General features: G+C 41.8%; 1 protein-coding gene across 4 annotated transcripts in view; it reads right to left on the minus strand.

Moving 5' to 3' along the window:
* SRD5A2 (steroid 5 alpha-reductase 2) overlaps positions 1–13568 on the minus strand; it is a 48094-nt gene that overhangs the window by 9943 nt on the left and 24583 nt on the right. For all 4 annotated transcript variants that reach the window (XM_006054770.3, XM_025260845.2, XM_006054769.3 and 1 more), the window contains exon 2: positions 8118–8281. In XM_006054770.3, the coding sequence (XP_006054832.3) occupies positions 8118–8281 (164 nt within the window). The remainder of the gene's footprint in view (positions 1–8117; positions 8282–13568) is intronic.

Below are 13568 nucleotides of genomic sequence, written 5' to 3' on the forward strand. Positions count from 1 at the left end.
CTTTTGCTTTTCTGATAAAGGGGGCAGGTGGGACCAGTGCCTCTAGTGCCTCCCTCTTCGTTCGTTGCTAGGTGTGATGCCTGGAGCTACAGGAAATGTCTTGCAACCATGTGGTGACTGTCACGAGGACATGAGATAAATATGTTCAGAACAGTGGAGCAGAAAGTGCCTGGGATCTTAGTGACACCAGGAAGCAGCTGAAGGAATGCAGAAACCACCTACCTTTGGACAACTTGTTATGTGAGAAATATAAATTCTTAATTATTTAAGTTACTAAGAGTTGGTTTAAAGCTCAACATTCAGAAAACTAAGATCATGGCATCCGGTCCCATCACTTCATGGCAAATAGATGGGAAAACAGAGGAAACAGTGGCTGACTTTATTTTGGGAGGCTCCAAAATCACTGCAGATGGTGATTGCAGCCATGAAATTAAAAGACGCTTAATCCTTGGAAGGAAAGTTTCAAAAGCAGAGACATTACTTTGCTGACAAAGGTCCATCTAGTCAAGTCTATGGTTTTTCCAGTGGTCATGTATGGATGTGAGAGTTGGACTGTGAAGAAAGCTGAGCCCTGAAGAATTGATGCTTTTGAACTGTGGTGTTGGAGAAGACTCTTGAGAGTCCCTTGGACTGCAAGGAGATCCAACCACTCCATCCTAAAGGAAATCAGTCCTGGGTGTTCATTGGAAGGACTGATGTTGAAACTGAAACTCCAATACTTTGGCCACCTGATGCAAAGAGCTGACTCATTTGAAAAGACCCTGATGCTGGGAAAGATTGAGGGCAGGAGGAGAAGGGAAGGACAGAGGATGAGATGGTTGGATGGCATCACCGACTCAATGGACATGAGTCTGGGTAAACTCCAGGAGTTGGGGATAGACAGGGAAGCCTGGTATGCTGCAGTTCATGGGGTCGCGAAGAGTCGGACATGGCTGAGCGACTGAACTGAACTGAACTGAACTGAAGAGTTGGTTTTCTGTGACTTATTGCTCAGAGCAGTACTGACTGATATATCTACTCTTGTGGAAGTAGTTAGAGAGCTTGGCACCTAGCAAACCGATTTTCACACTGTACACTCCTCTTCCCCATTCACAGGCACAGAAAAGTCTGAGATGAGGAGAGTCACGACTCTGTATGCTAGATCTTATGCCATAGATGCCCAAGCCCAGCTCTCAGCTAAGTGTATGTGTGCTGATCAAATTACAACAGGCAAAAAGCAAGAACAGTTGAATTAAAAGCAGTCACGTCTACTCTCGCCTCATTTGCTATGATATGAAACAATCATTTTTAATCTTGATGCAGAAGACCCAGGTTCGATCCCTGGGTTGGGAAGATCCTCTGGAGAAGGAAATGGCAACCCACTCCAGTACTCTTGCCTGGAAAATCCCATGGACGGAGGAGCCTGGTAGGCTACAGTCTATGGGGTCACAAAGAGTCAGACACGACTGAGCGACTTCACTTTCACTTTCACTTTCAGTCAAAAGATTATTATCCTGGAGGGAAGGGACACCAGTGGAGGGAGCACCGGGGAATGGGAGAGGGGCGGAATAGCACACACAGCAATGAAAACGCAGGCACCTTCGATGTGATGTCTAACAAGTCACTTAACTTCTCTGAGCCTCAGTTTTCTTATCTGTAAAACGTAGAATCTAATAGCACCTATCTTACAAGGATAATATGAGATTCATTCACACGTTTACTCTTTCATTCATTTATTCAAATAACATTTGCTGAGGTCTTACTATGTACCAAGCGCTGTCTTAAACACCAGGGATGTAGTAGTGAGAAAAGCAGTCAAGGTGTCTGTTCTCATAGAGATTACATTTCAGCGGAGAAACACAGAAATGAATTAAAATAATGAAAAATTTTAAATCACATATCACTACAAAGCAGAAAATCAAAGTAGGATGAGGAAACAGAGAGTGAATTGGGGTGGGGAGGAGGTGTCTCTACTTTAGATGAGGTCAACAGGGAAAGCTTTTCTGAAGATTTGGCATCTGCCCTATGGTTTGAATAATGAGAATACAAAGATTGGTATTTGCAGGGAGAGCTTTCTGGTAGAGGAACTAACAGATGCAAAGGTCCTAAGGATAGTATAGGTTTAGTATGTCTAAGAAACAGAAGGAAGGTGCTGCAGTTAATGCTTTAAGATAGATGGCGGGAGGTGGGGGATAATGAGATGAGAATAGGGTGATAATTTCAAAATTTCATTGGGCTCTATGGGCCACGGTGAGAAGTTCGGATTTTTAAGAGCAACAGGAAGCCACTGGCAGGTTTTAAGTAGGGGAGAATAGGGTCTGATGTCAGTTTATTACAAAAGAAGTACATATGTCTTGTGGAAGATGAAATGCGTATTAACAAAAATAAGAAAAATGAGACACTTTGTTCCTACTGCCAATAAACACCTTAGTGCATATCCTTGAGATCTTCATCTTATGTAATACCTTGGCATATTTCAGTTTCCACAATATTCCCAGAACTCTGCTTCTAGCTGGTTCGTGTAAACCAAAGTCCAAAATAGGCACACATCTAACATCTGGTCATTACATCCTTTAAGGACATTTATATCTAGCCCAGATCCCTACCTTTTATTTTTTTTCAGAATACTGACTTCTTGAAAAGACTGAACAGTTCAGTTCAGTTCAGTCACTTAGTCCTGCCGATTCTTTGCGACCCCATAGACTGCAGCACGCCATGCTCCCCTGTCCATCACAAGGTCCCAGAGCTTGCTCAAAATCAGGTCCATCGAGTCAGTGATGCCATCCACCCATCTCATCCTCTGTTGTCACCTTCTTCTCCTGCCTTCAATCTTTCCCAGCATCAGGGTCTTATCCAAGGAATCACCTTTCGCATCAGGTGGCCAAAGTATTGGAGTTTCAGCTTCAGCATCAGTCTTTCCAATGAATATTCAGGACTGATCTCCTTTAGGATGGAGTGGTTGGATCTCCTTGCAGTCCAAGGGACTCTCAAGAGTCTTCTCCAACACCACAGTTCAAAAGCATCAATTCTTCAGTGCTTAACTTTATAATCCAACTCTCACATCCATACATGACTACTGGAAAAACCATAGCTTTGACTAGATGAAACTTTGTTGTCAAAGTAATGTCTCTGCTTTTTAATATGCTGTCTAGGTTGGTCATAGCTTTTCTTCCAAGGAGCAAGTGTCTTTTAATTTCATGGCTGCAGTCACCATCTGCAGTGATTTTGGAGCCCAATAAAATAAAGTCTCTCACTGTTTTCCACTGTTTCCCCATCTATTTGCCAGGAAGTGATGGGACCATATGCCATGATCTTCATTTTCTGAATGCTGAGTTTTAAGCCAACTTTTTCACTCTCCTCTTTCACTTTCATCAAGAGGCTCTTTAATTCTTCTTCTCTTTCTGCCATAAGGGTGGTGTCATCTGCATATCTGAGCTTATTGATATTACTCCTGGCAATCTTGATTCCAGCTTGTGCCTTGTCCAGCCTGACATTTCACATGATGTACTCTGCATAAGTTAAATAAGCAGGGTGACAATAAACATACTTCTTTGCTGATTTGGAACCAGTCTGCTGTTTCATGTCCAGTTCTAACTGTTGCTTCTTGACCTCCATAGATTTCTCAGGAGGCAGGTAAGGTGGTCTGGTATTCCCATCTCTTGAAGAATTTTCCAGTTTGTTATGATCCACACAGTCAAAGGCTTTGGCATAGTCAATAAAGCAGAAATAGATGCTTTTCTGGAACTCTCTTGCTTTTTCAATGATCCAACGGATGTTGGCAATTTGATCTCTGGTTCCTCTGCCATTTCTAAATCCAGCTTGAACATCTGGAAGTTCATGGTTCATGTACTGTTGAAGCCTGGCTTGGAGATTTTTGAGCATTACTTTACTAGCATGTGAGATGAGTGCAATTGTGTGGTAGTTTGAACATTCTTTGGCATTGCCTTTCTTTGGGATTGGAATGAAAACACCTTTTCCAGTTCTGTGGCCTCCACTGAGTTTTCCAAATTTGCTGGCATATTGAGTGAACCACTTTCACAGCATCATCTTTCAGGATTTGAAAGAGCTCAACTGGAATTCCATCACCTCCACTAGCTTTGTTTGTAGTGATGCTTCCTAAGGCCCACTTGACTTCGCATTCCAGAATGTCTGGCTCTAGGTGAGTAATCACACCATTGTGGTTATCTGGGTCATGAAGAACTTTTTTGTATAGCTCTTCTGTGTATTCTTGCCACCTCTTCTTAATATCTCCTGCTTCTGTTAGGTCCATACCATTTCTGTCCTTTATTGTGCCCATCTTTGCATGAAATGTCCCCTTGGTATCTCTAATTTTCTTGAAGAGATCTCTGGTCATTCCCATTCTATTGTTTTCCTCTATTTCTTTGCAGTGTTCACTGAGGAAGGCTTTCTTGTCTCTCCTTGCTATTCTTTGGAACTCTACATTCAGATGGGTGTATCTTTCCTTTTCTCCTTTGCCTTTAGCTTCTCTTCTTTTCTCAGCTATTTGTAAGGCCTCCTCAGACAACCGTTTTGCCTTTTTGCATTTCTTTTTCTTGGGGATGGTCTTGATTCCTGCCTCTTGTACAATGTCACAAACCTTCATCCATAGTTCTTCAGGCACTGTATCAGATCTAATCCCTTGAATCTATTTGTCACGTCCACTGTATAATAAGGTTATGCCTGAATGGTCTAGTGGTTTTCCCTACTTTCTTCAATTTAAGTCTGAATTTTTGAGTAAGGAGTTCATGATCTGAGCCACAGTCAGCTCTGGGTCTTGTTTTGTTGACTTTATAGAGTGTCTCCATCTTTGGCTGCAAAGAATATAATCAATCTAATTTTGGTATTGACCATCTGGTGATGTTCACGTGTAGAGTTTTCTCTTGTGCTGTTGGAAGAGGGTGTTTGCTATGACCAGTGTGTTTACTTGGCAAAACTCTGTTAGCCTTTGCCCTGCTTCACTTTGTAGTCCAAGGCCAAATCTGCCTGTTACTCCAAGTATTTTTTGACTTCCTACTTTTGCATTCCAGTCCCCTATGATGAAAGGCACTTTTTGGGTGTTAGTTCTAGAAGGTCTTGTAGGTCTTCACAGAACTGTTTAACTTCAACTTCTTCAGCATTACTTGTTGGGGCATAGGCTTGGATTACTGTGTTATTGAATGGTTTGCCTTGGAAACGAACAGAGACATTCTGTCATTTTGAGATTGTATCCAAGAACTGCATTTCGGGCTCTTTTGTTGAGTATGATGGCTAGTCCATTTCTTCTAAGAGATTCTTCACAATAGTAGCTATAATGGTCATCTGAATTAAATTCACCCATTCCAGTCCATTTTAGTTCACTGATTGCTAAAATGTTGATGCTCACTCTTGCCATCTCCTGTTTAACCACTTCCAATATACCTTGATTCATGGACCTAACATTCCATGTTCCTATGCAATATTGTTCTTTACAGCATCGGACTTTATTTCCCAACAACAGTCACATCCACAACTGGGCTTTTTTTTTTTTCACTTTGGCTCCATCTCTTCATTCTTTCTGAAGTTATTTCTCCACTCTTCTCCAGTAGCATATTGGGCACCTAGCAACTTGGGGAGTTCATCTTTCAGTGTCCCTATCTTTTTACCTTTTTCATACTGTTCATGGAGTTCTCAAGGCAAGAATACTGAAGTGGTTTCCCATTCCCTTCTCCAGTGGGCCACATTTTGTCAGAACTCTCCACCATGACCCATCCATCTTGGGTGACCTTGTAGGGCATGGCTCATAGTTTCATTGAGTTAGACAGGGCTGTTGTCCATGTGATCAGTTTGACTAGTTTTCTGTGATATTGGTCTTCATTCTTACTGCCCTCTAATCGATAAGGATAAGAGACTTATGGAAGCTTCCTGATGGGAGAGACTGACTGTGGGGGAAACTGGGTCTCATTCTGATGGGCAGGGCCATGGTCAGTAAATCTTTAATCCAATTTTCCATTGATGGGTGGGACTCTGTTCCCTACCTGTTGTTTGACCTGAGACCAAACTATGGTGGAGGTAATGGAGATAATGGTGACCTCCTTCAAAAGGCCCCATGCAAGCACTGCCACACTCAGTGCCCCGATGCTGCAGCAGGCCACCCCTGACCCGCATCTCTGCCGGAGATTCCTAGACACTCATGGGCAAGTCTGGGTCAGTCTCTTGTGGGGTCACTGCTCCTTTCTCCTGGGTCCTGGTGCACACAAGGTTTTGTTTGTGCCCTCCAAGAGTCTGTTTCCCCAGTCCTGTGGAAGTTCTGGAGGCTCTATGGTGAGGTTAATGGTGACCTCCTCCAAGAGGGCTTATGCTGCACCCAGAGCACCTGCCCCTGCAGCAGTCCACTGCTGACCCATACCTGCCTTTCAAAACACTGAAAGGCAAGTCCAGCTCGGTCTCTGTGTGGTGTCCTGGTGCACACAAGGTTTTGTTTGAGCCCTCCAAGCATCTCTGGTGGTATGGGGTTTGATTCTAAACGTGATTTCACCCCTCCTACCATCTTGCTGGGGCTTCTCCTTTGCCCTTAGACGTGGGGTATCTTTTTTTAGTGGGATCCAACATTCTCCTGTCCATGGTTGTTCAGCCACAAGTTTTAATTTTGGAGTTCTCGTAGAAGATGAGTGCATGTCCTTCTACTCTGCCATCTTGAATAAACTCCTCAAAGACTGGACAGTGGTCCCTCAAATGTCCCCCTTTCTAGATAAGACTTGCTTATTTCCTCATGGTGGCATTTAACTTATTTCTTTATTCTCTATATTTCCTATAAATTTGCATAAATCATTTTCCTGTGTGGTTATGGTACCAGTTTAATATACAGTTAGGTACATTTATTTATTTGTTCTCAATGTTGAGGAACTTCATGTGAATTTTTAATTAAGTTATGAAGTTTCATGATTTAAAGGACAAGGCTATCTTAAAAGAAGATTTCTGCCCACCATCCCATTTTCTTTACTCTAAACCCTAGAGATACTCTTTTTAAAAAATAGTTTCTTTTTTTTATCAATCCAATATTTCCTCTTCCACTTTTAAATACACACAGTGTCCTATTTCTACACAAAAAGCAGCATGGTATATACACTATGCACACTTTATTTTTACTTAACCATGTGTTCTAGAGATGTCTTCACATGAAAAAGAGACATTCTTTGCTTTTGTTTTGCTTTGGTTGTTTTTCTGAGGCTTCAGAATATTCCATTGTGTGCATGTACCAGTATTCATGCAACTAATGCTCTGGCTATTCGAGTGTTGAAATGTTCGCTCTGACTGCTGTGTGAAGAAGGGGCTACTGAAGGCCAGGACTTGAAGTAGAAAGGTTAACTTAAAGGTCACTGTGGCACTCCAGGCAAGAGGTCATCCTGGTTCAGACCAGAATGAAGTTAGTGTGGTTATGGAGAACTGAGCTCAATTGGCACATGTTTTAGAACTAGAGGGAGCTATTCTAAGCTGATGGAGAGAAGATGTGTAATGTAAAGAGAGGGACTAAGGATAATCTCTGCCTTTTTTCCTTTGAGCAAGAATAATGCACAGTTGAAACTTTACTTTATTAAAAAAAATTAAATTCCTCTTGCAGATAATGAAAAATATTCAAAGATCATTGTTTTCTACTATTTTAGATAGGTGGTCAAGAAAGTCTCAATGAGGAGATGTGAACTGACAGAGACCTAAATAAAAGGAGAGACCAGCTCCCTGAGTATAGAGGGGTTGAGCATTCCAGAAGAGGGTGTAGTCTATACAGTAGCTCTGGGACAGGACAAACCTGACCATTTCAGGTCCAGCAGGAAGGCCGCTGAGGCTACAGGACAGTAAACAAGATGGATGGAGATAGGAAGCAAAGTCAGGACAGGATCAAGAACATCTGGGTTTCACAGGCAGTGGTAAGGAATTTGTATTTTATCTTGAGAGTAACAGAAATGCGTTGGAGGATTTTGAGATGGGGAATACCATAGTGTTTTTAAAAGATCTCTCTGGCTGCTATACAGAGAAAAGACCAGTGTGGAGATGGTTGTGGTAGGGGAAGGGGAATGGAATCCTTGAGTGTTTATTATAATAGGGTGGGGAGAGGTGATGGTGATATAGCCTGTAGAAAGAGGCATTAACTAGGGTGTGGGTTAGAAGCAGTCAGGTTTACTTACCCAGGCTAAACCGTATGTCTGTGTACCACTCAGCAGGGTATTCAGCACAGTAGACCAGATAGTAGCCTTGGAGGAGTCCATTTCCCATGCAGAAGACAAAGCCTCTGAAAAGGAATACCACTGGAAACGGCCTCCCTCTAGTGAGCAGTGAATAAACAAATGTCCTGGGGTATACGGGGGAGAAAGGTCAGGATCCATTGTTAAAAAATATCAAGCAAGGAGATGAAACAACAGGCAATCGCATTAAACCCATTTTTAAAATCCATTTCCCTTAAATGAATGCAGTGAGAGACATTATTATTAATATCTAGTTCTGTGTGTGTTAGTCGCTTAGACGTGTCCAACTTTTTCTGATCACATAGACTGTAGCCCACGAGACTCCTCAGTCCATGGATTTCTCCAGGCAAGAATACTGGACTGGTTGCCATTCCCTTCTCCAAGGGATCTTCCCAACCAGGGATGGAACACAGGTCTTCCACACTGCAGGCAGATTCTTTACCATGTAAGCCACCAGGACTTGTAATAGAGCAATCATCTGTGCTATGATTTGTCTTGTTTCATTAAAATTCATAGTAGCCATCATTACAACAGCTTTGAAAGGCAAATTTCATCCTTATAAATTAATAAATTCAATCCTGTAAACCCAGGGCTGGATCATCTTTGTATAGATCTAGAAGTGAAATCCAGATTGTATTGGAGGAGGATAGAGCCAGGCTTATCCCATGCAGCAGTGCAATGGAATTTTTATAGCAGCCGTACAATCATACATCTTTCCATATGTCTTCCTAGTATGATTTAACTCCTGGTATTATAGCATTCCCCAGAAAGTGATTATATTCTTTGCAGCCAAAGGTGGAGGAGCTCTATACGGTCAACAAAAACAAGACCAGGAGCTGACTGTGGCTCAGATCATGAACTCCTTATTGCCAAATTCAGACTTAAATTGAAGAAAGTAGGGAAAACCACTAGACCATTCAGGTATGACCTAAATCAAATCCCTTATGATTATACAGTGAAAGTGAGAAATAGATTTAAGGGCCTAGATCTGATAGATAGAGTGCCTGATGAACTATGGAATGAGGTTCGTGACATTGTACAGGAGACAGGGATCAAGACCATTCCCATGGAAAAGAAATGCAAAAAAGCAAAATGGCTGTCTGGGGAAGCCTTACAAATAGTTGTGAAAAGAAGAGAAGTGAAAAGCAAAGGAGAAAAGGAAAGATATAACCATCTGAATGCAGAGTTCTAAAGAATAGCAAGAAGAGATAAGAAAGCCTTCCTCAGTGATCAATGCAAAGAAATAGAGGAAAACAACAGAATGGGAAAGACTAGAGATCTCTTCAAGAAAATTAGAGATACCAAGGGGACACTTCTTGCAAAGATGGGCTCGATAAAGGACAGAAATGGTATGGACCTAACAGAAGCAGAAGATATTAAGAAGAGGTGGCAAGAATACACAGAAGAACTGTACAAAAAAGATCTTCATGACCCAGATAATTACGATGGTGTGATCACTCACCTAGAGCCAGACATCCTGGAATGTGAAGTCAAGTGTGCCTTAGAAAGCATCACTACGAACAAAGCTAGTGGAGGTGATGGAATTCCAGTTGAGCTATTTCAAATCCTGAAAGATGATGCTGTGAAAGTGCTGCACTCAATATGCCAGCACATTTGGAAAACTCAGCAGTGGCCACAGGACTGGAAAAAGGTCAGTTTTCATTCCAATCCCAAAGAAAGGCAATGCCAAAAAATGCTCAAACTACCGCACAATTGCACTCATCTCACGTGCTAGTAAAGTAATGCTCAAAATTCTCCAAGCCAGGCTTCAGCAATACTTGAACCATGAACTTCCTGATGTTCAAGCTGGTTTTAGAAAAGGCAGAGGAACCAGAGATCAAATTGCCAGCATCCGCTGGATCATGGAAAAAGCAAGAGAGTTCCAGAAAAACATCTATTTCTGCTTTATTGACTATGCCAAAGCCTTTGACTGTGTGGATCACAATAAACTGTGGAAAATTCTCAAAGAGATGGGAATACCAGACCACCTGACCTGCCTCTTGAGAAATTTGTATGCAGGTCAGGAAGCAACAGTTAGAACTGGACATGGAACAACAGACTGGTTCCAAATAGGAAAAGGAGTATGTCAAGGCTGTATATTGTCACCCTGCTTATTTAACTTCTACGCAGAGTACATCATGAGAAACGCTGGACTGGAAGAAACACAAGCTGGAATCAAGATTGCCGGGAGAAATATCAATAACCTCAGATATGCAGATGACCCCACCCTTGTGGCAGAAAGTGAAGAGGAACTAAAAAGCCTCTTGATGAAAGTGAAAGTGGAGAGTGAAAAAGTTGGCTTAAAGCTCAACATTCAGAAAACGAAGATCATGGCATCCGGTCCCATCACTTCATGGGAAATAGATGGGGAAACAGTAGAAACAATGTCAGACTTTATTTTTGGGGGCTCCAAAATCACTGCAGATGGTGACTGCAGCCATGAAATTAAAAGACACTTACTCCTTGGAAGGAAAGTTATGACCAATCTAGATAGCATATTCAAAAGCAGAGAATTACTTTGCCAACAAAGGTTCGTCTAGTCAAGGCTATGGTTTTTCCTGTGGTCATGTATGGGTGTGAGAGTTGGACTGTGAAGAAAGCTGAGTGCCGAAGAATTGATGCTTTTGAACTGTGGTGTTGGAGAAGACTCTTGAGAGTCCCTTGGACTGCAAGGAGATCCAACCAGTCCATTCTGAAGGAGATCAGCCCTGGGATTTCTTTGGAGGGAATGATGCTGAAGCTGAAACTCCAGTACTTTGGCCACCTCATGCGAAGAGTTGACTCATTGGAAAAGACTCTGATGCTGGGAGGGATTGAGGGCAGGAGGAGAAGGGGACGACAGAGGATGAGATGGCTAGATGGCATCACTGACTCGATGGACTTGAGTCTGAGTGAACTGTGGGAGTTGGTGATGGACAGGGAGGCCTGGTGGTGTGCTGCGATTCATGGGGTCGCGAAGAGTCAGACACGACTGAGCGACTGAACTGAACTGAGTTAAATCATACAGTTCAGTTATATCAGTATGATTTAACTCCTGGTATTATAGCATTCCCCAGCAAGTGGGCTGCAGATCCCCTTGAGAAAAATAAATAAGAGATTCCTCTAAATGCTAGGAACTGTGAATATAGGGGAATCCAGGAGGACATTAAAAAATAAAAATAACTTCAAAATAAGAATTTGCCCAAGATATAATGCTAATAGCAAACATCAAACTACATCATGCTTTTTATTTTTCTCCCTTGATGGTGCAATATAACTATCATACAGGAAAGTCTGTAAACCTATATTAATAGATTAATGAATTACTGTCAAATATATACCCATAAAGTCATTAACCAAGACTTGACTTAACCAAGTCAAGAAATGGAACATGGCCATCCCCCAGAAGCCTCCTATAGGTCCTTCCTGTTAACAGTACCACCATCACACAAGAGGTAACCACCACCCTGATTCCTGTAATAATCATGTCCTTTTGCTCCTTTACAATTTTGCCTCATTTGCATGCACCCCTAAAAATATAGTTTGCTCACATTTAATTCCATATGAAAGGAAACACATCATTACGTTTCTAAGACTCAAGCATGTCATTGTGTGTAGCTATAGTTCATTAATTTTCATTGTTGTATATTATTGTCATGTGTGAATATATCACATGTGCTTATCTATTTTACTTTGATGCATATGTGGGTTGCTTGCATAGTGTTTTATGTATTCAAAGATTATTTTCCCATTATTTTAATGATTTTTCATTTTGTGTTTAAACCTTTGGAATTTATTTTGTTGCAAGACGTTAAATAAGAATCAAATGCAATTTTTTTCCTCTAATGCTAGTAAATATACTAAATATCTCTTTCTCACTGACACACTTTGCCATTGGTTGTGACACACATTGCCATTGGTTGTTATTGTTGTTCAGTTGCTAGACTGTGTCTGACTCTTTGTGACCTGATAGACTGCAGCACACCAGGCTTGCCTGTCCTTCACTGTCTCCCAGAGTTTGCAAAACTCATGTCCATTCTGTCGATGATACCATCCAACCATCTCATCCTCTGTTACCCCCATCTCCTCACGCTCTCCATCTTTCCTAGCATCAAGGTCTTCTCCAGTGAGTCAATTCTTTGCATCAGGTGGCCAAAGTACTGCAGTTTCAGCTTCAGCATTAGTCCTTCCAATGAATATTCAGGGTTGATTTTCTTTAGGATTGACTGGTTTGATATCCTTCTTGTCCAAGGGACTTTCAGGAGTCCTCCAGCACAACAGTTCAAAAGCATCAATTCTTTAGTGCTCAGCTTTCTTTATGACCCAGCATGCACATCCAAACATGACTACTGGAAAAACCATAGCTTTGACTATTATGGACTTTTATCAGCAAGGTGATATCTCTTCTTTTTATTATGCTGTCAAGGTTTGTCATAACTTTTCTTCCAAGGAACAAACATCTTTTAATTTCATGGCTGCAGTCACTGTTTGCTGTGATTTTGGAGCTTAAGAAAATATATTCTGCCATTGTTCCCATTTTCCCCATCTATCTGCCATGAAGTGATGTCCCATCACTGGGGAAACAGTGATTGACTTTATTCTTTGGGGCTCCAAAATCACTGTAGATGGTGACTGCTGCCATGAAATTAAAAGACACTTACTCCTTGGAAGGAAAGTTATGACCAACCTAGACAGCATATTAAAAAGCAGACATTACTTTGCCAACAAAGGTCGCTTTAGTCAAAGCTATCGTTTTTCCAGTAGTCGTGTATGAATGTGAGAGTTGGATTATAGAGAAAGCTGAGCACCAAAGAATTGATGCTTTTGAACTGTGGTGTTGGAGAAGACTCTTGAGAGTCCTTTGGACTACAAGGAGATCCAACCAGTCCATCCTAAAGGAAATCAGTCCTGAGTGTTCACTGGAAGGACTGATGCTGAAGCTGAAACTCCAACATTTTGGCCACCTGATGCGAAGAGCTGACTCACTGGAAAAGACCCTGATGCTGGGAAAGATTGAGGGCAGGAGGAGAAGGAGATTACAGAGGATGAGATGGTTGGATGGCATCACCGACTCAATGGACATGAGTTTGAGTGAACTCTAGGAGTTGGTGATGGACAGGGTGGCCTGGCATGCTACAGTCCATGGGGTCACAAAGAGTCAGACACTACTGAGCGACTGAACTGAATTGAACTGAACTGATGGGACTGGATGCTATGATCTTAGTTTTCTGAATGCTGAGTTTTAAGTCAGCTTTTTCACTCTCCTCTTCTATCTTCATCAAGAGGCTCTTTAGTTCCTCTTTGCTTCCTGCCATTAGGGTAATATCATCTGCATATCTGAGGTTACTGATATTTCTCCTGGTAATCTTGATTTCAACTTGTGATTCATCTAGCCTGACATTTCACATGCTGTAC

Source organism: Bubalus bubalis, chromosome 12 (assembly GCF_019923935.1).
Source record: "Bubalus bubalis isolate 160015118507 breed Murrah chromosome 12, NDDB_SH_1, whole genome shotgun sequence".
NCBI lineage: Eukaryota > Metazoa > Chordata > Mammalia > Artiodactyla > Bovidae > Bubalus > Bubalus bubalis.